General features: G+C 33.7%; 1 protein-coding gene across 1 annotated transcript in view; it reads right to left on the reverse strand.

Moving 5' to 3' along the window:
* CYLD (ubiquitin carboxyl-terminal hydrolase CYLD) overlaps positions 1 to 25,084 on the reverse strand; it is a 104,249-nt gene that overhangs the window by 18,723 nt on the left and 60,442 nt on the right. Inside the window, exons 4-11 of the mRNA XM_089249100.1 lie at positions 17,094 to 17,293; positions 12,294 to 12,426; positions 10,102 to 10,191; positions 8,964 to 9,197; positions 4,121 to 4,380; positions 3,486 to 3,630; positions 2,599 to 2,863; positions 488 to 579 (exon numbers count right to left, since the gene is read on the reverse strand). Coding sequence (XP_089105226.1) covers positions 488 to 579; positions 2,599 to 2,863; positions 3,486 to 3,630; positions 4,121 to 4,380; positions 8,964 to 9,197; positions 10,102 to 10,191; positions 12,294 to 12,426; positions 17,094 to 17,293 — 1,419 coding nt within the window. The remainder of the gene's footprint in view (positions 1 to 487; positions 580 to 2,598; positions 2,864 to 3,485; positions 3,631 to 4,120; positions 4,381 to 8,963; positions 9,198 to 10,101; positions 10,192 to 12,293; positions 12,427 to 17,093; positions 17,294 to 25,084) is intronic.

The following is a 25,084-nucleotide window of genomic DNA, read 5'->3' on the forward strand; positions in this document are numbered from 1 at the left end:
TTTCATGTCGCAAAACTAGTACTCTTAAACCTTTAAGTGGCATAGCAGAAATCACCAAACCCCTTTAAAGTGCCATATATTTTTAATGAACTAGGATGTCTTCCAATTTTCAGAAGGTGAAAACTTAGGATTATAGGCAAAGGTTATGTAGACCGAAAAATAGACTTTATAAAATATCTGGGCTTAACAATGCTAAAATAAGGTTTTTAAGGAGATTAGATAACTCTGTAATGCTGCTTAAAGGGTAAATTTCCTTATGTACACAACTGCAGACCTGGTGGTGTCAATTTAATTTTCTTCACCAATATTTATTTTGAAAAATATTTTCATAATCTAATTCAAAACCAAATGATTAATTATTATTGAATCAAAATTAAATCATTTGCAACTGAATCATTTCCTTCCTTCTCATGAAACTTAACAATTTAGTTGAGACTTTCTACAAAAAAAACTTTTTTTTAAATTGAAACTAAATATATATATATACCCTTTTCATCACAGGTAAGACCTCTAACTGAGCTCAATTTCTCTAACATCTTTCTCAGCTGCATGACTCGATCTGCTCTGACATAGAAGTTACTGTTTAAAAAAAGACATGGATTAAAAAAAACCATAACAGGTTGTTTAATTTTGTCTGTTAACAATTATATTTGAAACAATAACTTAACAATTACATGAAATGTATAAATTTATTGCAGAATATGCAAATTTTACTATTTGGTGAAAAAATTTATCCTGTAAAAAAAAACCTGCAGTAGCATATAATCCTGAAAATTTTGCTGATTTAAGGAATAAAACTAATAAAATCCTCTTATAATCCCTATTTCAGCATTTATTCCCTGAATGAACTATCACAATGAATGAATCCTCATCAAGGAAAGAAATCTGATCACAAAAAGGCTCTCAATAAGAATGAAATTACACATGGGCACTTACAAAACATATAATCAAATACAGTAGAATTGCTCTTTTACAGACACCTGCCTGTCAATGAGGGGTTTTACTGTATTATACAATAGAAATCCTGGGATGAAAACTGAAGCCAAGTACAGTAAAACTTCCATTAACCATCACCGTCCAGACTAGGGTTTGACGGATAACTAAATAGATGACAGAAATCTTGTAATACCTACATATTTACAGTAACATGACTTCACTGTGAGCTTGGAACAAAAATGAAAATAAAATCCTTTAAAAAGTAAATAAAGCATACATATTTTACTTAGTTTTACACAAAACGATCAATATAAACTTCAATATAAGGTCAACCCAGGCAGTGGCGACATTGAAAACAGCGTCCTTTATGTTGTATCTCTTCAAAAAGTCTTTGACAGTCATGGCATCATCAGATGAAAGCAAGCCTTTGCTGAATGAACGCCAGGGGCTCTGCCACTGGACTTATCCCGTTGCCGAGATCTCTTCCAGCCCAGCTACGTGGCAGAGTCTGGAACAAAGCGAGTGCACCTAACAGTCTGAGTAAGTAGCTAGTGTTGTGCTTGATATTTCAGTGCTGCCATCTGTACTTCAAATTGTGAGTGAAGTGTAATGATTGAATATTTGTTACGTTGTAGGCCTGTTGCTCTCTTTGGCGAGACTTTTTAACGGGGAGATCGGCTCACATTCGTGCCTTGAAGTTGGAAACCACAGAAAACCAACTTCAGCCGACAACCACTGTGGCGGTTCGAACCCGGATCCTCGCGATGCGAGTCCGTCACTATAACCACTCGACCACCACAGCGGCAGCAAGCCTTTGCTAAAAGCTTTTCTGTAACATTGCTTCATATTTTCAATTGTACCCTGGTAAATAGGCTGGATAAATGGAGTTGTATTCGTTGGGAGAAAAAAAGAATGTTATTTTTCCATTGTCACTTCTGACTTCACAAGAGGGGTGTGTCGGGCATTGTACATTAACAGCAATGCTTTCTGCGGCAGCTGCTTCTCGGCTATATGAGCTCTTACTTGAGGCACTAAAACATTGTAGAACCATTCTGAAAAAATTGTTTGGTCCATCCAAGCACTTTTTTTGGGCATAATAGTTCGCAGGCAATGCGTTCATATTTAAATTTTTGAAAGAATACGAGTTTTTTGGATTTACCAATTACAAACAGGGGAAATCTATGATTGCTGGTGGCATTTGCATAGACCATAACAGTGATCTGATCTTTCTGGACCTTAAAACCTGGGCTGTTTTTTCCATTTCTTTACATGACGACAAATAACAAACTGGCTATTGAACGAGTGACAGTTAATCAAAGTTTTATTGTAACTCAAAAATTGGTAATTGGTGGCAACTATAAAAGAATGAAGTGTCTTAATATGTGCTTTAAGTTGTTACAACCATGACAAAAGAACAAGCAGTGTAATTTTTGCATGTTTCAATAATAGATATATCAAGATAAGACACTTCGTTCATTTTTCAAATGCATTTTTCTCAAAACATCTAAAATTGAGTTACTTAGTTGTAGTATTCACCTAAAAAAATGATGCTGTGAATTATGATAACTGGCAGAATTTTTTTTAGCAGTTACAAACTGAGCACTTTGTTGAAAGTCAATTGTTTAAAACAAAAACAAAGAGTCATAAATAAATAAAACTCACGCTCTAAGAGGATTGACTATTTCTTCTTTCAAGACCCTCTGAACCTCCTCATACTCTGTGATGTCAGATTTATTTTTTGGCCTATGCAGGAGATTATCAAAGACGCTTGTACAGGAAAACATTGCAAATAATGTTGCATCAAGGTAACAAGAATTGTGGTGGCCTTGAATACCCTTATTCTTGCCGGATAAAAGCTTTAGATCTTCTGGACTTGACAGTGGTGGTACATCTCCACTTACTGATGGACAGTCTATGCTTCCAAACACTTTGACCGAAAAATATTATAAGCAAAGTAAATCATTAAAAAACCATCAATTTCATTCAAACTCTAATTCTACACAAACATGAAAAAGCATATAATTAACTCGTGCATTATTGACCTGGATTTAGTGATAAAACTAAATGGTCCAGCTGGAACTTCTTTGAAATTTATTGAGTCTTTCCCCCCCCCCCAATTTCATGACAGATTGATTACTTTTCTCCATTTAAAATTTAGAAATCATGTTTTTGAAACAAAATGTTGGCAATTTTCAGCACTAATTCGGTTTTCCTTTTACAAAAATGTTATACTAAGCCTCTTTTCATTTTATACTTTAAAAAAATTGAAAGCTTTAATAAAAAAAGCAGGATTTATCTAAAAATCACAAATTGCACATTTATAATTTATTGTTTACCATCCTTAAGAACCCGGTGGAAGAAAAGCTATTCCTGCATGGGAGCGGCAGCTTATGGGTTCGAGAAACAATAAAATGCACACGCACAAACACACAATTCATACAATAATAAATATGAAAAGTACAATCAATAGTTTGTACTTTTAAGATTGCCGGTTGCTTTGACAAACTGATAAAATTGCATTAGCCAGAATGGAATTAATATATACTCACCAGCACTTTTTCTCCTTTCAGAATCTAAGAAACGGCTATCTCTGCGACAATGACTAAGTCTTACAAAAAATGCTTTGCGAGGTGGACAGGTAAAGTACCTCTTGTTATTGAACATGCCATCAGTGCAACTAGAATTCTCTTCCTCCTACATTTGTTAAAAACATTATGAAAGCGCTTTCATAATCATCTTAACCACTTGGTTAAGGTTAAGAAAATGAATAAACTGTAAATACATATAAACAATTCTAACATCAGTCGAACTTAATTCCATAGCATTTTCAGTTCTCTAATATCAGAATTAAATTTTGAATACATAATTTAGATTTCTTTAACTTTCATTGTCTTTCAGTTCTCAATAAAATTATTGTTTCTAAACAGATTTTTTTTGCTATAAATATTGCTTATTTTGTTGTGTCATGATCTATTTCATGCACTCAGATGGAGGAAATTAGGCCAGAATGTTAAAACTAGAAGACTCCTGAATACTGAGTAAATCCATTCATGCCTTAGCTGGGACACGGATACAGACTTGCACAGTCAGAGCTTGGTGCAATAATGAAACAAGAATAGTTTTGAAACCATGTTAAAAAATGAACATAAGTAATTATATGTATCATCTCAAGCTCATTTCTTACCAATTCTACTCCAGCGACTAGTTTCCCACGTGCTTCAGGAATTTCTCCGATCCACCTAATCACACCATAGCAAGGCAGTCCATTCACCAAAACTTCAACAACAGACCCAACTTCAAAGTCACCATTCTCACAATAGTCATAGCTCTCTCTCCTATCAAGAGAGCCATGAACAAAACTTTTCCTAGCACCTTCAAAATTCATCATGGTATCATTCGTATCATCAACTCTTGTTATACTGAGCTTCTGCATTCCTTGAATTGCTGCAAAGCAGAGAAAAAATGCAAATGTTATAAAAAAAATTATGATCTAAATATCCATGAGTAAATATATCTGATGTGCTTCATAAAAGTCATTTTAAACTTTATCATTCTATGTCCAGATCTGGTTCTATAAGAATATGATGGTAATAGAAAATTTAAAAGAATTCATTTACTTAAGTCTAATTAAAATGATGGTAAATGTATGTTTATTTGCTTCCATCACACATTCTTTAGTTTCATTTTGATTTCATGAGCATACTTTTTTCCCATTAAAAATACAATAACTCAAAAAATTATGAGGAATTTTTTAAAATTTAATTCTGTTTAACATATTTATATGGGTGATTCTCATGAAATTGACCTAAATTGTGTCCCCAGCAGTTTACACCAAATATATTTGACACAGAACTTTCTTTTTTCACATCACTTTATTTTTATATTCCTGTTTCTAAAAAAGTGTCACACTGTTTTTAATTTTTTCATCAATAGATTTTTAAAATTTGCTTGAACAAATTTTTATTTGTTAAGGCAATGTCCTTCTGGTGGCTGTCCCCCAGCCCAATTTTCAAATTTTAAAATAACTTTCTATCTTAAAAAAACAAAACATTCTATTTTTTTTAAATCTATACATATAAAATTGAGTTTTTGCCTGTCTGTGTGTGTGTGTGTATGTTCTTTATACAAATCTACAAATTTAGATAGATCAGCGCCAAATTTTGCCTATATACCAAAAGGGACCTGACTTGAACGATAGGCTACTTTAAAAGTTTGTCAGAGTATGGCAAATGCCCAAAATGGGCAAAAAACTGTCAGGCAACAATTGTTCCTGGCCCTCAACAATCACTTTCGGCATATTTGCTTTGGTTACAGTGGTTCCCTAGAAATGCGTTTCAGACATGTATATGCCTTTGTAATGGTTTGTCACTTTCTCGATTTGCCCAGTAATGAGGCTTTTGGAATAGAAGTCATAATCATCATCAGTATCACTTTGAGGGACAGGCAAAGGATGATCCCCATAGAAATCAGTGATAAAATTGTCAATTTTACTGTAGAAATGCAGAAATTTATTATGTTTTTCTGCCACATGAATAATTTTAAAATTTTAATTGAATTCTCAATTTTTGAAATACTGAGTACATTTAGAGATATATATATATATATATATGAAGCCCACAAAATGAAATATAAAATAATTAGCTAGACTTATCTACTAAGACGACTACTTAAGTAATTTCATTACTTTTGAGTTAGATATCCATACAATAACTTTGATTTCAACTGTTTATTTATATCTTCTCAAGCATGAAAATTAATGTCTCGTGTATTGTCTTTTAATATTTAACTGCATAAATTAATATGGTTTAGGATGTTTTAAAATTAATTATGGGCCCGTAAAGTACATCAGAGAAATTCCACAGCTTTAATTAAGCATTGTTTGAACAGAAGCAGGCAGATGGATAAATTGAAGTTTGGGGTGGGGGGTGGGGGAAATCGAAATACCTAGCGCCCCTTAGAAAAGGGGAAAAAATATTCATTTCTATATTTCTTTAAATCTAGATTTGTTTCTTTCATGAGTCGAACAGGAAATCACCATATTGGTTAACTTGCACACGGTTAGTATGTCCCTCAAAGAAAGAGGGAGATATCACGTGATCCAAAAAGCCTCATGGAAGAAAACCCAGCAGAGCCGGGTATTACAGCTAGTAATATATATTTTTAGGAAAATATACACTAAAATTTCATATATTTTTAGAATTTTAAACATTTGTTATAAATAGTTTAAAGCCAAATGAAAATTTTTTTTGAGCTTTTTTTCCCTTCCATTCGTTACATTTGGAAAACATTGGCTCTAAGTCCTACAACACCAGTTGCCACCTGTCTAATTTTGTGTTGAGAAGGTTAAGAAGAATAAAGACATCACTTAAACTTCCGTTCAAATCAATTAGAATTGTAAATTAATTCACAAAATAGGTTTATTCAGGAACAAAGAAGTGAATTTTTTTATTAAATGTTCTCTTGGCTATTTTTTTAAGGAAGAAATATATAATTGAAAACTATTTTTACCTTACCACATGTTTCAGTTCAGAGACATCTATTATTTCTGAAAAACACATTTCCAACATGCTTAGTTTTTGATCAGAGTTGCAAAACATGTCTTTCTCCTGACATTAGGTAACCAGAAGGAAGGTTTGATCACAAGTTAAGGGGGTGGGGGAAGTAAAAAAAAATCCATATTTCTTGGTCGCAACATCAAATGACTATAATGTTTTATCTAAAGACTTTGCTTTAAGGGTGCATCTCCTGCTCTAGCAAAGCAAAGACAAATTAGAAATCTGTTGTCTCTATAAAATTGAGGAAAAAATGTACAAGAAAAAAAAGAAAGAAAAACACAACTGACAAAAAAATTGTTCAGAGCATCAGTGCTTGTCCAAGTTAAAAATGATCTATCAAAATAGATGGAATATGTTGCGATTGTCAAGCATTAATATCAAATTAAGTGCTGAAACAGGCAAAAAATGTGTGCCTATCTCTTAAAATAGTTAAATTTAAATTAATTTTTCTTACCATAAATTTTTAACAAACCATCGCTGACTGAATTTTATTTATTAGCAAGTAAAGAAGTGTCTCTAAGAATTTTTTTGTAGGCATTTTTTTTCATAACTTTTAATTAATTTTTTGTCCTATTTTGTGGGAATGACCCATATATTATACACTATGTCAGTGTTTCCCAACCTTTTTGATGTCTCAGACCCCTTTGGTGCCAATAAATGATCCATGGCCTCCTGCAGTGTCTGAAGGTCAATTTGGACCCCCTTCCATAAAATCCTAAATGTACTGTTTTTCTAATTTGCATATCATAAAAAAAAAAAAAATTTCACAGCACAAAATGTGTCATTCATGCAATGTTAGTAAATTCCAATGATCCCACAGACCCTTACAGAGTACTCATGGACCCTGAGGGGTCTGTGCACCACAGGTTTGGAAACACTGCTCCATGTCACCAATTTAAACACCCATAAAATATGTTTGTGAAATCCAAAGTTGTTTCCAAAACATCTACAATTTTATTATTCATCCCAAGATACATGGATGTTACCATGGACAACATTTGGAAATGAAATTTTCTTTAAACCAAAGCTTTTTATAGCCAATGAATGCCTACATTCTTCTAAAACCATAGCACTGTATAACAAATTTTAACTTCTTTGTTCCTAGGTAAAAGTTATTTCTGTGTTTGTTTAGCTTGAATAATTTTGAAAATGATAATTATTCTCATAAAACTTCCCTTTTGTGGTAATGGGACCAATATTTTTGAACTGGTCATTTACCATTGGCTGACTGGAATATGAAACTGAGAAAAAATAATACTTTTGCACTGATAAATCACGTCAAAAACTGCAAATAACTTTGAGAATATGAGTCATGTATCTGAACGATTCACAAAAATAAAATTAGAGTTAAATTTTAAATATAAAAAGTGATGGGACTTTTTCTATCTTTCTTTTTTTCATATAAACTTTACTTTTGACAGCGAAAACATTAAAATGATCTCCATGATATTTTCGATGTGTTATCCTGACATAGATGCTCCAAGTCTAAAATTCTTCATGAAGGTGCTCTTCTGTGTTATCACCCACACCTATGCCTTTTTTGAATCTGTTGAGATGAGCGTAGAGGATGTGATGAGACACTTGAGACATTCGATTCTGTATTTACAACAACTTCAAGATGGTTTTTGGTCCCAAGATCATCTAGGGCGCTATTAAGCATGCAAACAAAGATATCCCAAGCTTCTTTTTTATTTTTTAGAGAGTTCCTTGAATTTCACATTCTTGACTGTATTCCGATGAAACCCTCTTTCAATCTTTGCTACAGAAAACATATGGAGTGTGTTTTAGATGTTTAATGCTACTGATCTAGGGCTGCGATAAACTATTTAATGTGACCAATTTTTATGTCTAATGGTGTCATTAGTATTTTTCGGATCTCAGTCATATAAAATAAGCAATAAATATATTTTTTAAATCACAACATTGCATGACACAGCACCAAATAAAGAAAGAGTGTGTGATAAACTTAGACTGTCTTGCATCATTGGATACATATATATATGCAGTTTACAGTCTCAAATAAGTTTTTTTCTTGGCATAATTTTGGTTTTGATAATGGAGGGCACAATTTTACATTTTCTATGATTGATTGCCAATGATTAGTTGTATGTCCTACTTTAATTTCAATGAAATATGGCCACCCTTGGGTATCCATGACGTGTGAGATTGTTAACTGGCAACTCTAGGGAAAAACTCATTTTTAGCACGATATTTTTCTGATAGTTCTTGATAACTTGCATAATTATGTTTTTAAAGTATTGGACCTCCCAAATGACAAAAATTCACTCTCCCAAGTTTAAAAGCGAAGTTCTTAACATGAAATTACTTTCTGCCTTTTTAGTTGTAAGTCACTGGGAAATGAAGCTGGTTACTCAGGAAAAAGAATAGTGTTACATATATTGGTGTAATTGATGAGTATTCATTAGATTTGGAAGTACATAGCTTTAAGTTAAAAAGTTGATAAAAAATTACTTTTTTCTGTAAGCATCTCATAAAGAGGATTGACTGAAGATCCACTGCAGCCATCAATGTTATCAAACTGTACATAGGAATTCAAAAGATCTGGACTCAATGGAGAAATGGATCGGTTCACATCTTCTGACTTTTTAATGCTTGGGGGTAATGTGACATTCAGTTTCCTACCATTGATTGGACTATTCTTTGCTTGGTTGCACTTGGATGAGCTTGAAACCGTCCTCTCTTCAGCTAAAAGAGGAACAAATGAAAACAATTAAATACTTAAAAATGTTATCACAGCAGAAACCTTGATTATCCAAAGTAACTGGGACAGGCCTATGACAGAAAAACAAATTTTACGTAATCAAATATGCATCAGTTTAATCATTCAGTATCAAAGGTTAACAGAGTTCTGGATAAAAGAGGGTTGCATATGGTTTCATGATAAAATACAATGGGTAAAAAAAAAATTAAATCTTTTAAAGTTTACGCTTTTTTTAAAAATATTTGTAATAGTTATCAACTGCCAAAATACAAATTTACAATGCATTTCAATTGTAATTTTCCATTACCTTACTTGAAAATGAAATATGCATTACATCTATGTGTGTGAACTGCTAATGAACAGAAAAAAATTTACATTCTTTTATAAATCTTATTCAGGATTTTTATTAAACCACTAAACCCTAGCATATGCTAATATTTTGTACTTAATGTAATATACATGCAGTATTTTGCAGTACAATTGAAAACTTGTGAGTAGATAGATAGACTTATAGTTTTGTATTTAGATGTTCATACATATACATCTGATATGACTACATACCTGATTGAAAAATAGATATGAAGGTATGGAAAAATCCTTGTATTAGTTTGTTAAGAATGAAAAACACATGAAAAGATGAGCTTTGAAAATATTTCCAAAAAGTTGGTTTTTCAAGGAATCACAATTCACTGAAAAATGAAATATGATATTCCGAAAAAAGGTTATTTTAAATTTAAATTAGTACACAGCATTCAAGATCTCAGGATGTCATACAGATCATGTTGGACAGTAATGTAGCAAATGCTCTGTAAGACATTCAACCCCCTACAGCATATAGGAACAAATGCTCCACAAATATATATCTTTAGGAGTAGAGATTCAACTTACTTAGAGCCACTCTTTCAACAAAAACAGAGGCTGGCAATTCTCCAGGTTTCTTCTTTCGAGATGGTTTAGGCGGTGTGCCAAATGCTGAACCTAAAAGATGCAATTAAAAAAAATGAGGGTAAGACTTAATACAGACTAAATGACAATGGTAAAGTTTAGACTGAAAGAATCAGGACAATTTAGAATGTCCTAAAAGCTTTAAAAAAGTAGAAGAGTGGCAAAAAATATTTTATGTCTTTTAAAAGCATAAAAGAAACTTTAAATACCTTTATACGAAAGTTTGGTATTGCATACAAATCTGTTTTATTACTATTTGATTGTCAATTGACTTTTTATACTATGTTAGAAGATAATTTACATTAAAAAAAAGAGGGTAATATTTGTTCATTATCAATGTGTGTAACAATTGTTCTTTTACTTATAAACTTATTACCCATTAAAAATTATACCTATGCATGTGTATTAGAAAAAAATAAAATGTTTTCAATTATTTTACACAAATACAAAGGCCACAACAGGCAAAACACCCAATGAGGTGGCTTTGAAGATGATGAAGGCTGTTTATATAAACCAAGTTTGTTGACACAACTTGTTAATTTCTATAACTGAGTATGAAAATTGCATAGGGATGGGACAAATAGTAATTTGGTTGAACATAAATTTTCTTAAAATTCAACATAATTATTAATAAAATTGGTGTTTTTAATTGAAAATAAAATTAATGTTAATTTCAAATGATTGATTTTGAATTTTAATTCTGCAATTTATTACTTAAATAACTGAAAGATTTTTGTTGCCATGATACTGACAATCAAATTTAACAATGTTACATTGCATTTGAATATTAGTGATACCTCGACTAACGACAATCATTTGTTTCGGAATTCCTTTTGTTGGCCAAAATGTGATTTCCCATAGGTTTCTATGGAAAATCATTTGATTTGTTCCAACTTCTACCCAAAATTTAAACATAAGTTTTTTAAAACACCAAGGAATGCTTTAAAGAAGACACAAACTGATTGAAGGCTGAAATGAACAGCTTCGAAATTGCATGAATGAGAATATACAGGAAGATGAGAGATGCTGAAGATCTTTTTATTTTCCAGTATGTACACAACCAACACCAGCTTTAGTCTACTAAAGCTTGTGTTGACACAACCCAATCAAGTTTGAAAATATCCCCATCAATTTGTGATTCGATCAGCTCATTTCTGTGTCTGATACATGCAGATTGAAAAGATGAAGCTCCTAGAATGTTCAGACTGTTCAGCTTGATTTTAAAAGTCTTGCACTAAAAGAATGTGTGCTCTGAGAATGTAGGCTCACCTTTTTTTCAATACATTTTCTATTTCAGCTGAATCTTTTATTTTATATGAAATGGTTCAAAGAATTTCAGAAAGAAGTGTAGGTATACCTAAAAAAAAAATTCTGAGGTGGACATGAGCTAATTGGGCTCTAGTGACAGTAATTCTGATGAGGATTGGAGCAAAAATTAAGCTCACAATGAGGCTATTTTATGTATTTTATGTTTGCGAGTGCATTCATATCATAGAAAATGTTCGTCTGCTGAATCCGCATTTGTTAGCTGAAACAAAAAAGATGAAAAAATCTTCGTTAGCTGAAAAATTTGTAAGATGAGGTATTTATTAGCCAAGGTATTGCTGTACTTACAGAATCAATTTTTTTTTTCAATGCTTGTTACAATTTTATATCTAATTAAGAAAATCAACAATTATTTGCTCTCAAGAATTAATGCATTATGAAATTTAAGGCTCATTTTTCTTCTGTAGATGTTCTTTGCTACTTTCAGTAGCTCAATATGTTTCTTGTCTAGGTACATCCTTCAGTTAGCGAACTTGCGCCATTTATGCTCCCTTACACATTACTGCAGTAGGATTCTATTTTCAGTTTATGTTTTCCTTATCCTAGAAATTCACCCTGGCATGACCTCTTGTACAGATAGGGATGCACACAACACAATAAAATATAATGAATAAAATTTTAATTTATGCTTAAAATTCCGAATATTATAATTCTTTAAAACTAGTTTATTGTGCTTAGATTTACACAAATATTCGGCAAAAGAGCCGAATAGGCCGAATACCATTCGAATATTCATCTCATCTCTAGAATCGAAAATAAGCTATTTTTTACGTAAAGAATTTATTATTTTAAAATTAATATACAATTACCATAATTTTTATCACCAAGAAAATCATCAGCTTTCATGAGTCCAATGATTGGAACTAAAGATGCATGCCTCAGTTCTGCTTCAAAAAGCTGATGATCATTATATTTCCCTGTACCTGTTCCAACTGGATTATCCTGTAGAAAGAATATAATCATGAGTAATTCAAATGCCATCCGACTATAAAATAAAAATATCATGATAATTAGTATTGATGCATAGATACACTTTTTTCTATCAAAACTGATCAAAGCCTGGATCATGAGTACCCCCAAAAAAATATGTTCTGAAATCATACCCCAAATGTGCACAAAAAACACACGCACGCACATTCTCTGGACAAAAAAAAAGTTGCAGAGCTAAAACTTTATCATGTTTATAATTTAGTAGCCATCGATCACCTTCAGTAAAGATCAGCTCACATTTGCTGAGATAATAAGTTTATAAGAAAAATATCTCAATGCTTATTTCAGATTTGTATCAATGTTTCACTAATGTTCTGGTTCCAGACAGAGTTAAATAACTCCCGAGATATCCTCTCTAAGTCCAATAGGCTTTCAAATAGGTACAGGTCTGGACATGGTGAGGCAATTCAAGTATCCAACTGAAGACTCAAGCTCTTAGTCAATATTTCACAGTATGATATCAATAAATTAATTTTAAACATGTCATCACCTTCACAGAAGCAAATATCCATTGATGAATTAAGTGAGCCAATAAATATGCCGAGATACTTAACTTGCCTAGGAGTTGGCCAGTTTTTAACATGGTAGTAAAAACCTGAGAAAAAGCTGTTTCTTTGGTACTTGTTAGTCTATTTTTATTCTTTCAAATACACTAAATGTTGTTAATTGGAATTCTTGTATCAAGCAGAATGGCATCTAGCAAGCATTGAATTGGACACTGTGCAATCATGTGGGAATCACCATGGACTCTCACAGCGAGGATTCGTGTTCAAACCCTGTTGGCACCACAATGGTGGGTGACTGAAGTTTTCTGTGGTATTTCAACTTCAAGGCACAAATGCAAGATGGCCTATTTGAAGAAGTCTCTCAGCAGAGAGAAGGCAGACCTACAATACGATACTTACATAATATGAAAATTGATTCATACCCCTTCTGGCATTTACTTCAAAATACAAAACAAAAATCAAGATTCCAAATGATATCTCCTGTGTCTGAAATGTTCGCAAAGCTTCAGCCAGCAATTTGTGGCTGATGTAAAACCACTTCAACAGTAGTGTTTTATTCACCAATGTCAGCATTACAATGAAAACCTCATGCAAGTTCCAGTAACAAGAAAATTAAAAAATTACCCATTAATCGTACACTCTGCATTTTATAGGGCTCTGATTTGCCTATTTCCAGTGATTTGCTTTCACACAAGAACAATTTTTCCCCCAAAAAAAAAAAAAATCTCCCTTCATGAGAGAATAACTTTCTCCTCAAACTGCATTCAAATACACTAATTTTTATGAATTTTTGGGACACCCTATACATACATTTTAAAGAGATTCATTCTATGGCTGTTGGAGTTGTGTGAGCTTTTCAAAGAGCGTAGGAGCTTATTTAGAAAGCAAGAGGCTCCCACTCAAAAAATTAGACAAAGTAGGACTAAAATGTAGGACAGGGGAGGGTACACCAATGAGGCAACATAATCATAGTATAATTTAAAAAAAAATCTTTTTCTTTAAATTAAAAAAAAAAAATTTCCCCTCCATAGCACTACTCCAGTATCCTATAGGATTGACTTAAGCCAAAGCAAAATGACAGAAATGACTTGGTTACAAAAACAATTTTTGGCCAAAACAGTGTACTTTAGCAACCACAGATAATTCTTTTCTGACTCTCCTCACAATAAAAATTACATTCTTTTTGTAGTCTTTCACAGTCCAGCCGGTCAACTCTCTTCGGCAATCACAGCAAGTTATGAAGACATGTAAGTTTTTTAAGAATGATGCTCTTTCAAGACACTTCATACTCAGAACACACATCCGAACATGTAGCAATTTGTTACAAATTCCTGAAAGGAATGCGTATGAGGTGCATATACAGCTAAGTTAGATTTCTGATACCATTAGTACCAAAATAACACTCCCACATTTTTTAAGTGAAACTTCTATAGCAACATAAGAGTGAAATTTTGTGAGGGAAAAAAACCTGTCACAGAAAGTGGAACCCATCCTTTCATAAAGGGAAAGAAAATCCATCACAGCAAGTTGAACACTTTCCCCCATACTGGTTCCATAGAATGACTGATTGTGTGATGAATTCACGAGAAGCAGATGGGCTGTGGTGGTGGAAGATGTCAATAGAGATTTGGCTGTGTGAGAAAATAAAGTTGGGTGGGAGGGGGGTCGGTTTGGACATTTTGTGTCAGACAAAGACAGTTTATTATCTTTCCCTATCCATGTGATGCCACTGGAATTGTAAAATGTCCTCTTTAGTATGATGGCGAATGCATAGTTTGAAAGAAAAGAAAATTGCATTGGGTGAAGTGGAAAGGAGTGTGTTCTCCCACACTATTTCCCAGCCTATGGGTTAATCAACCTAGAAGTTTCACTTCTAGCACACAAGATTCTCACATACATTTTTTTTTATTGTACTCGAATAACGGCAGCAGGGTTGGTAAAAAAAACCAAAAAACCGGGTTTTTTTGGTTTAAACCAGGTTTTTTTGGTTTAAACCGTTTTTTTTTGTTTTAAATAGTATTAACATTAAAAACAATGAAATTTCTGAAAAATCATTCAAACTTCCAATAATTAACTAAAACAAAATGTTTATTAATATAATTAACACTATTCCCATGCTAATTAATCGATAAATATTTATTACATTTTAACAAAAACCAACTTTTGCAATTTAATTATTTTTTGCTTAACTCAATGGATTACTGTGTGTTTGAAAATTCTTTTAATGTTATTATTAATCATATAATATATAAAGGTTTTTCTCCAGTTACTTTCAGTATACTTAATTACGAAGCTATTTTGCAAAAAGTAATAAAAACTAGGTGAATATAATGTATTTAATGAAGCATAAATAATGCAGATTAATTAGCGATGATTTACTATATACAGGGTGATTATAACTAAGGTTTGGATTTCAAAACACTGTAAAAACAGAACGATTGTCAGAATGACTTGAAAATTGACATGAATATTCCTGAAAAAATTCAATTTTATTTGATAAAGGGGAAAAATACTTAAAAATGTAAAATTAATGACATCCTCCAACATGTGGGAAATTTGCTCGCAGAATGGAAACCATAGTCAGTCATGGCAGAATGATACCTTAATTATAGCATTTCATGATTTGATAATTCATGGAAACATCACAAAAAACGAATAAATTGAACAAATAACTACAACTTATTTAAGAAATGTTAAATATGTTGTCCACCACGTGTTCTGGCTATGAGGTTGAAAGCATAAAAATTCTTGTTCAACAACAGAATCGGAGTATGCCATGGTCATGATGTGGATGTGCTTGCAATTCAGCTTTATTACACCAAACGCCCCCCCCCCCCCACCTTATTAATATTCCTGAGGAACTTCTAACATATAGGGAATGTGCTGGAGATTGCAATTCACCAAAGTTTGCAATCTGACCACTGTTTATAACATTTTGAGGTACCCCCACAGCCAGAAGTTGCAAGGGTTAAGATGCATCCTTTCAAAATGGGTCTTCAGCAGCTGCTTTGCTGGTATTGCAATGTGCATCTTGATAGAAGTTCTATCCACACACTGATGCTGTGGAAGTGTCAAAATGATGTGGTTGCACAAAACAGATTATACTGTTGGCCAAGTACAGCATCATTTACTTGCACATTTTGCACTTTTTTCTTTTGCGAAAGAAACGTCCATTGCTTCAGGAGTAACCTGGCAAATTTTCAAGTCATTCTGATCAGTACTTATTGTATAGTTTTGGAATCAAAACTTAAATTATAATCACCCTGTATATAGCTGATTATTTTTCTTAAATCTGTTACTACTATACAGTAAAACCTTGATTAACTGGGCTTAACAGTGTGTGTGTGTGAAAGTATAAAAAAAACAACTATTGAATATTAAGACTGGGAGATATACAGTAGGAGATGTGCTACTTCTTATGGGAAAGAAAATGAAAATGTATGTGAGGTAATGTAACAACTAGTACACTAGTCTTTGTCCTTTAAGGACAGATGGTGTCTTTATTGGATTATAGGACCACCTGCCCCTAGCATGATGGTGTCGCTACTGTAGCTGCTTCTTTGTGAAGGGAAAAAGAAACCCTGTGAGATAATACACCACTATATTTAGATGTGTGATGCAATCCTTATTCATGAATTTGCTAAAGACAGAGCATCAGAATGTAGCCAAAGATTAGAAAATGTTGTAAGAATGAGAAATTTTGGCTTTTATATATAACTTTAAATAACTAAAAGATACTTTAAATGAAAAATATATATATATTCTGGCCTCTCTTACGAGACTTTTTGAAAAAAACCACTTATAAAATCTTATGTCATTTAAAGATATACCATCAGAATGTACCCCAAGGATATAAAATGTGGTAAAAATGAAGCATTTTGGCTAATAATGAACCAATATGATATTTTTCAAGGAAAAAAATGATATTTAGGCAACTTTTATTTGATTTTTTGAAAAAAACCACAGTGGTTTTTTAAAAAAACCACTTGGTTAAAACCAAGGTTTAAACCATGGTTTAAACCACCGTGGTTAAAACCAAACAACCCTGAACGGCAGAGTTGATTTAAAGTTTTGTTGTGCCATCTATCATGTAACAAACAAAAGAAGACTTACGAATTCCACTCCAACCATCCAATCGGGGCCAACATCTAATAATTTTCCAAGCCATTTCACAACTCCATATTCTGGTCCAGTATCACTTATCCAAACCACCCTGTCACCTAATTCAAGAGGAGGCGGCGGAGTGCCATCTGCACAGACATCTTCCAACGACAGTGGATGTGGTTTACTCGGAACAAGAGTACCAGTTGAGCCTAAAATGGTACAAATGATCATTACTAAAATTGACATGGAGTACACAAAATTCAGACATTCATTAGAATTTAACCAATGACTTGAAAAACAATTATAGTTTATTTTCAGAAGCACATAGGCATCAATTTTTCTCATTAGTAAGGAGGAAAAATGTTGTCCAACAAATATCATATATTCTCTGATGCAGATTCTTCCCTCCCCATTTAAAGACGCTAAAAATTGAAAACTTTTATTTAAGAAAACTCCAAAAAATATTAATATTTTCTGTAAAATGCACTATTTCTAAGGTATAAAAGTTTTTAAAAAATAATAAAATTTTTGTAGTCTAATTTTTTCGGTCAAAACTTTATCTTTAAGAGATAGCAACAAAGTTTCTCTAGCATGATGTAAAGTATTGGTCAATTTGGTCAACAAGGTAGAAGGTGGACAAATCTCCAAAAATTTGCATGCCCAATCGGACATGTAAAGTAAAATAATAGATACCCAAATCAATATTTTATATGCCTGAAAAATATTATCAATGGATTTACTTATATTAGGATGCAAATTTCCCAACTTAACCTTCTGTCTGATTGTATTTCATATTTGTACTTTTTTTGCTGTTATAAATACAAAAAATTGTTATGTTAGGGCTCCTGCTGTCACCTATTGAGTAAAAATAAAACTAGGCTATCTGTTATAATTTGTAAAATAAAATTATTGCTGGTTTTAAACTGATCAGCAGCATGAACATAAACAACATGTGTTATAAAACCATAAATTATTTATTTTCATGCTGCATAACGGTAAAAATTCTATGAGTCATAATATCGGTTATTATGTGTTTGTGTTAGCTGCCTGAATTGATTTTGCAGAAAAATAAAAACTAAACTGACCAATATCATAGCGCATAGAACTTATACCAGCATGTGTACCAATAGTTGGCAAAATCGATGAATAGAGGTGGGTTTGGCAAATTCCCCACATGTTCCCCCAACTATTGTTACATATGCAGTTGTGCGTTCAAGTTGTCACAACCAGGATCAAAAACAATGAACATCACGAGCAAACACAACTAGAGTCAAGAATTAGAACTTCAATTTAAATTTAATTCAGAAGAATGTTTAAGGATTTGATTCAGAATATTTTACAAATTTTTACAAAGTTAATATCACTAAGTTGTCGGTCCACATATCCATTCACCGGGAGTAGGGCCATCTCGTAGCTGGATACTGAAGTCGACTCATCTGTTCTTTTACCTCGGCAGGCCTTGAGAAGCGGCCTAGTAAGAGTTCAGGAACATTTGGAGGATTTACAGAGGCATTCCAAGCTATGACACCCTAACTCCCCTAAGAGGAGTTAACCAACGAGTGAAGTGAGAATACAAGTGAGTAGAGACACTATCACTGCCTTTTATACTGAAGCGGCGACCAATCACTATCGACAGCATTGCTGATTTGCATACATCCCGGATTTTCCAGATAAGCTGAATCGCAATGCAGCGGCAGTATGAATGACGTCATTTCACCACAGTCAGTTAAGAGCCCCATTGCTCCAGATCAATGACGACCTTGGACCGGTACCATTGACTTGACTTGCAATATTTTAGTGAGAAACAATTAACAAAATTATTTTAAAGCACTTATTTTAAATGAGGTGGTTCCTCTCCACGGGTTCGCACCGTTACACAGTATGAAAATGAAAAATTTATAGTTTCATACCACATGTTGTTCATTTCCATACCCTCCCCGCCCCCAAACGAGAGCATTTCTGTGGAATTTCTGTAGGAACACTTGAATCATCGCCAATGAGAAAATAAAAAATTAAAGAGTTGAATTTTTTTTATATATATACATACCCCCGTCAGGTATGTGGTCGAAAAAATACACAGCGATCAAAATTTTTACAAGTTGCGGGCAATATATTTGTTCAGCCCTGATGCATAGTATACCAAAATGAGAGATAACTACCATTCGTGGACCATAAAGTGGTTAACTTAGTGTTGTCTGAATTTGTAGTTTCTTTAAAAATACTTTTTGAGTGCCATGTGTGGCCCACAGGCCAAAGAATGTGCTCTTCTGCTCCATTTTCTGCATTTAAAATGCCCATAATAGTGTTTTTACACATTTTCTTAAAGTACTTCTAGATTGTTCTGTGCCGTACATGACAGAATTCAGCATATTCTGCTTTGGGCTTATAGGGTGTATTGATAAAACTCTTAGTTGGTTGAATTTTTCCTCCTTAAAAAAAATATTCGTATATAAGATGATCTTTCTCATAATGTAGGAATGAATGAATAATTAAACAAAGATACTCGGCTTATACATGAGTATATCAAGTATATATAAGAGGCACTGACATGAAAAAAAAGAGGGGTGGTTCCATAAACATGGAACTCATGTGCATATACAGGAGGTGCAGAGGCACATTGCCTTGCATATTCATGAATAACTGTAGAAGCTCAGCCCCCCCCCCAAATTCATAGGAGGAACCTCAAAAAATCTGAGTCCTAGGTTCTGACACCTATGATATATACAGCATATAAATTAGAACAAAATATGAGAAACAGCTTGAGTGCAAGATGGAAAAACACTCAATATAAGAGATAAGGGACAAAGTCACCTTTACCGAGAGCAAAATATTTGCAATCTACTAGTTTTTAGTGTGTTTGTGTGATATGAATACCTACTAGCTAATTAAAGATACCAATTTAAAAATATGAAAAAATACATAAATAAAATTAAGTTATAAAAATAAATCTGAAAAATAACTTTTTTTTTCTAAATGAAGGAATATGAACCAAAAAACTTCCAATCCTTCATAATATCCATGTTAAAAGTTTTATGTTATAGTCTACAGCTTTTGTTTTACACCATTTTATCATTCAATCCTGCTTCAAAATCCCTTCTCAATACAATTTGTGTTTCTTATTTTTGATATTGTGGACACTTTTTGCTCTGTTCCTTCAATAGATAAAATGTACCCAGTCAAAATTGCACACGAGACATAATGTCTTTATGGGGCCCTTCTTATCAAATAAGTCATTCTGGCTACCAAAATACAGGCAAACCGTTAAAGCACCAAGCCCGATTAGAGCTAAAAATTTTCAGTGAACAAATTCTCCATATATAGGCAAACTTATTATAGAGCCAGAAATCTGTGAGACAAATAATGGTGTTACGTCAGGGTTCAACTGTATATCTTTGTTAAGCAGTGGCAAACTGTTCTTCAAAGGCAAACAGAGAATATGCAATGTTGTAGGGCCAGAGCTAGAGGAGGGCAGAGGACGCAACTGCCTTAGGCAGCAAAATTTAGTGGGAGCAAAAACACTGTTACAAAATTTTAGTATTTTATAAGAACAGTGTGTGTGTGGTGGGAGCATAAAAATTTTAATTATAGCCTTGTGCCCATAAATTAATCAGCATATTTTCTTATTTCGTCGAATTCTGGGTGGATGGTGTTATGACACATTGTAAATTAAACAAATGCCATAACATATTTCAGAATCTATTTTTAGAGTATTCATGTACCAAAGTCAAACCACTCACAGTGAAGCAGCTGGTGACTTTTCTTATTGGCCGACCAGTTACTGCTCACTCATGAAGAGCCTAGACTCTAGGCCAGTGGTTCTTAACCAGGGGTGCAAGATGGAGAAAAAAAATTGTGACATGTTGACTGATTATTCACGAAAATCAGGAAAAAAAATTAAATTACAAATCATACCTACATTTTGACACTTCATTTCTTTATCCATTACTCACAGAAATATGTTGTGCAAAATATGAATGTTCCCAGCTTGAGGAAATGCAATACCCTTTTATGCAATTTTGAGATGCTTTTTCAAAGCTTTTTCCCATTAGCAAGATAACATTAGCAAATAAACAACACACTATTTATGATAGTGGAAAGGTAACTTGAATTCCGTTGGAAGTTAAGGATAGAAAAAATAAATACAAAGGCCACAATAAGCACATTGCCAAATTAGGTGGCTAAAAAAGATTCCCATAAAAATATGGATGTCAAATATAACCAAAATACAGCAACCCAATATAAAAACATATATCGCAAAGAAAAACTAATAAGTAATACTATATAATACCCTGTCCATGAAAGAAATTATGGCTGTCTTATCTAAGTATTGATAACTTTTCTATTTATTCCATTATATTTATCATACTTCTTTTTAAACATACCAATTGTGTTAATTAAAAACTTTTTTTTAATTAAAAATTTCCCCCTTCATAGCACTACTTCAGTATCCTATAGGATTGACTCAAGCCAAAGCAAAATGACAGAAATGACTTGGTTACAAAAACAATTTTTGGCCAAAACAGTGTACTTTAGCAACCACAGATAATTCTTTTCTGACTCTCCTCACAATAAAAATTACATTCTTTTTGTAGTCTTTCACAGTCCAGCCGGTCAACTCTCTTCGGCAATCACAGCAAGTTATGAAGACATGTAAGTTTTTTAAGAATGATGCTCTTTCAAGACACTTCCAAAAGCACAGTGCAAAATGTTTAAATTACAAGATCTGATGTAAATAAGTTAAGGTGAACCAGATGGTTTTAATGCGTTGCCTATCCTTTTTTAAAGGGATTTGTTTACATTTTACTGTTCAATGACAGTATAATCGTTTTTGACAAATGAAGCACTTTTCATTTCTAGGTCTTTTCTAAGCACTGTAAATATTGTTTATGCCTCTGCGTACCCTAAAAATACTGAAGACAATTGAATGCTGCAAACTTAGAATAGGCCTGTGTATCCAACTGCTTGTAATGCAAACCGTTGTTTCACCTAAAAACTATAGGACACAAAATTATAGTCCAAAATGTGGAATATAATTTTAAGTGATGAATGTTAGATACTGTCCAAGACCATAAAGTGGTAAATACAAAATTATTTTTTTTCAACCAGGCAGAAGTTTCAATGGCTACTCTACTTGTTGAACCCTCAAACTAAGCAAATGAAAAATTCATAAACCAAATTGTCCACATACACCCCACAAATAACCTTAAAATCGATACAATTTCTGCTTTGGCAGAATCATCAATCGCAATCTACAACATATGTAATATTTGGCAATATATCAATGATTCCCTCCTCAATTAAATTAATGAAACAAATTTTGTTGATAGGATTTAATAAAAAAAGTAAGACAAAAACTAGAAAGTAGGACATTTTACTAAAAAAAGTAGGATGAGTGGGAGCCCTGAGAAAGCTTAACAAGTTGTACTCCCATCAAGATTTAGATATTTCCCCTTCATTGCAGGGCTTGACAAGTTATAGGAGCCATGGCGACTAATTCGACCTAAAATAGTGTGCATGTTACTACCGAATTGAAACTTGTAGCTAACACAAAATTTTCGGAATTTACGTCAGCGTGTCTATTAAGGGGCCGTTCAAGTATTACATAAGCAAATGTTTAGCAATTTTTGACCCCCTCCCCCCCCCCCTTGTCAGCAAAATTTCGTCATCAGCTCTCTGTCCCTCTGAATCCTAACACATATTTTCATAAAGGGTGGTTGATGACGTAAGCATTATCCAAGCCTCCCCACTTGTCATCAAAAATCAGCAAATCGGAAACCCCCCCCCCCATCGATGATGACGTAATACTTGAACGGCCCCTAACGGGAAAAAAGGGCCACAATGTACAAAAAAAGTTTAAAAATGATTTGAACCATTTTTCTTGGGGGTGGGGGCAGAATGATTGGCTACTACTACTAAACCACACACGCATCTCGCCCACATTCCTTTGCGGAATTTCTAACGAATTGGTACATGTTGGAATGTGCGTGTGCCGAATCTAACGCGAAGTTTGTTACCGTGTAATGCTCGTTATATTTAGTGCCACCATCTGCCATCAATTTTTCGAACTATGAGTATAGTGCAATGATTGTACCGTTGTAGGCCTCTTGCTCTCTGTGGCGAGACTTTTTAAAGGGGCGATCGGTTCGCATTCACGCCTAGAATAATTGGCAACAAAAAATTTTGGCTGACATCTAATTTTTTTTTTGGTTTGTCAAGCCTTATTAGGAAGCCACCAACAAATGGGGCCCTTATTCGTTGGTGACTTCTTAATATTCTTGGGCAAAGTTGATCTACTCTTTCTTGTCAAGCCATGCCAGCACGATATGCTAATGGTCCAGCAACCATGATCAATGGAAATTAATCAAGATTGCATACGGTATTGGCAGAGAGGCTTCCAGGTTTTATTTCACCGGAACTTCCAGTTTAATACCGTTCCCGAAAAGTTTCACAAATCTTGGTAAAAAACTTTTCGATTAACAAGTCCATAAAGCTATGGAATTGAGCTGTGAAAATAATTGAGAATTTTAATTGTTTGGTCTGTCGGCTAAATCAAATGAAGAATACGAAACTGTATAAAAAATGTTTTAGAGAACCAACTGCCACGACCCCCCACAAGGGTGGTGCTGATAGGGCTCCAGCCTGGGGACTAGGACGATACTTATTTTTTTAATTTTTCACACTACTATAAATTCACCATAAAGGAGCCCGTGAAAAAGCTGACACGGGCCCACCAATGATCCCAGCTTAGGAGCCCTGCGGCAGCCATACCAACTGCAGTAAGGCGAAAAATCAGTTTCACAATTGGAATCTTGTTCATTTGCTTGATATATTGCATCTAAAAGACGATCATGCCGCAAATATACTATGAATATATTCTACGATTTATCGCCTTAAAGAACAAAAAACTAAAATTCGCTTATTACCAGAAGTTCCTTATAACAACAGTTTTTCCCACAATTGTGAGCTCTCGTAATTACGGACTTTTAGTGTATCATGTTCAACAAGAACCCGAAGACTTGGTATTATTCATTCTGAGAAAACTGGAATTAGGAGGCAACTCATGTTGCTACATCCCCAGGGTAGCCTACTTTTTATACTTCAGAAGTGCCACTTTATAGTTCGAAGTAGTCGGAGGAAAAAAAGTGAGGTGCAATTAGCCACTGAAGTATGTTCGTTGAACGTCAAGAGGCAAGGCGACATCAACATCTTCCGGGTACAATTCGATGAGTGTGAACAAAATGCTCGCCCGAAGAGAAAAGATACGTAGCCCAACCAAGAGAAAAGAAAATTCACCCACGCACATACAATGGAGACTGCATAACCCACCATCATCATCGCTATCAACTCCCACAATTTCGAACGCAACTAAATTTGGTTTCAGGTGGTGTTAAAATGATAACACACACTGGGTCACACACCCCCAGACACTAACGATGCGTACAGTAGGGTCCCGGACTTGATGAAATAAACTAGTTATAACAACGATTATAATTAAAGCAGATATCCCATCATGAAAATAACAAAAGCAAGTTTTGCTCGAACTGCAATTCAGGAAAAAGAAAGATGTGCGTCCGAAGAGAAATTCGACTTTTTAACACCGAGTTCCGAAATTATCGAATATTTCAGGCAACGTAACTCAATAACTTAACTTCGGCTTAATCACAAGCGGTAATAATTATAATGAATGTACGATCTTGAATAAAAAAAGGCCAATTTTACCTCTGACAAAACCTTAATATTCCTCGAAAAAACATATCTTGTCGAAGAAATAGGTACACACAGTTACGAAACAATTTCAAAACAAACACGCAACAAAAATTTGACTTGTGCGAATCACTTAACCTTTTGCGGTCCTATGTCGAGGTCTGCATCAGGAAACAACGACATTTCATTGTTACAACTTGCCTCTTACGATAGGAAGGCCTCTGTGAATTCGGCTTCTTAGCAGAACTCGACTTTCGGGGAGCTTCCTCATTGCCGGAGAGGTGCACGAACCAAAC

Source organism: Pholcus phalangioides, unplaced genomic scaffold (assembly GCF_987345545.1).
Source record: "Pholcus phalangioides strain wild (caught in Gottingen) unplaced genomic scaffold, Ppha-v1.0 ptg000021l_1, whole genome shotgun sequence".
Classification (NCBI taxonomy): Eukaryota; Metazoa; Arthropoda; class Arachnida; order Araneae; family Pholcidae; genus Pholcus; species Pholcus phalangioides.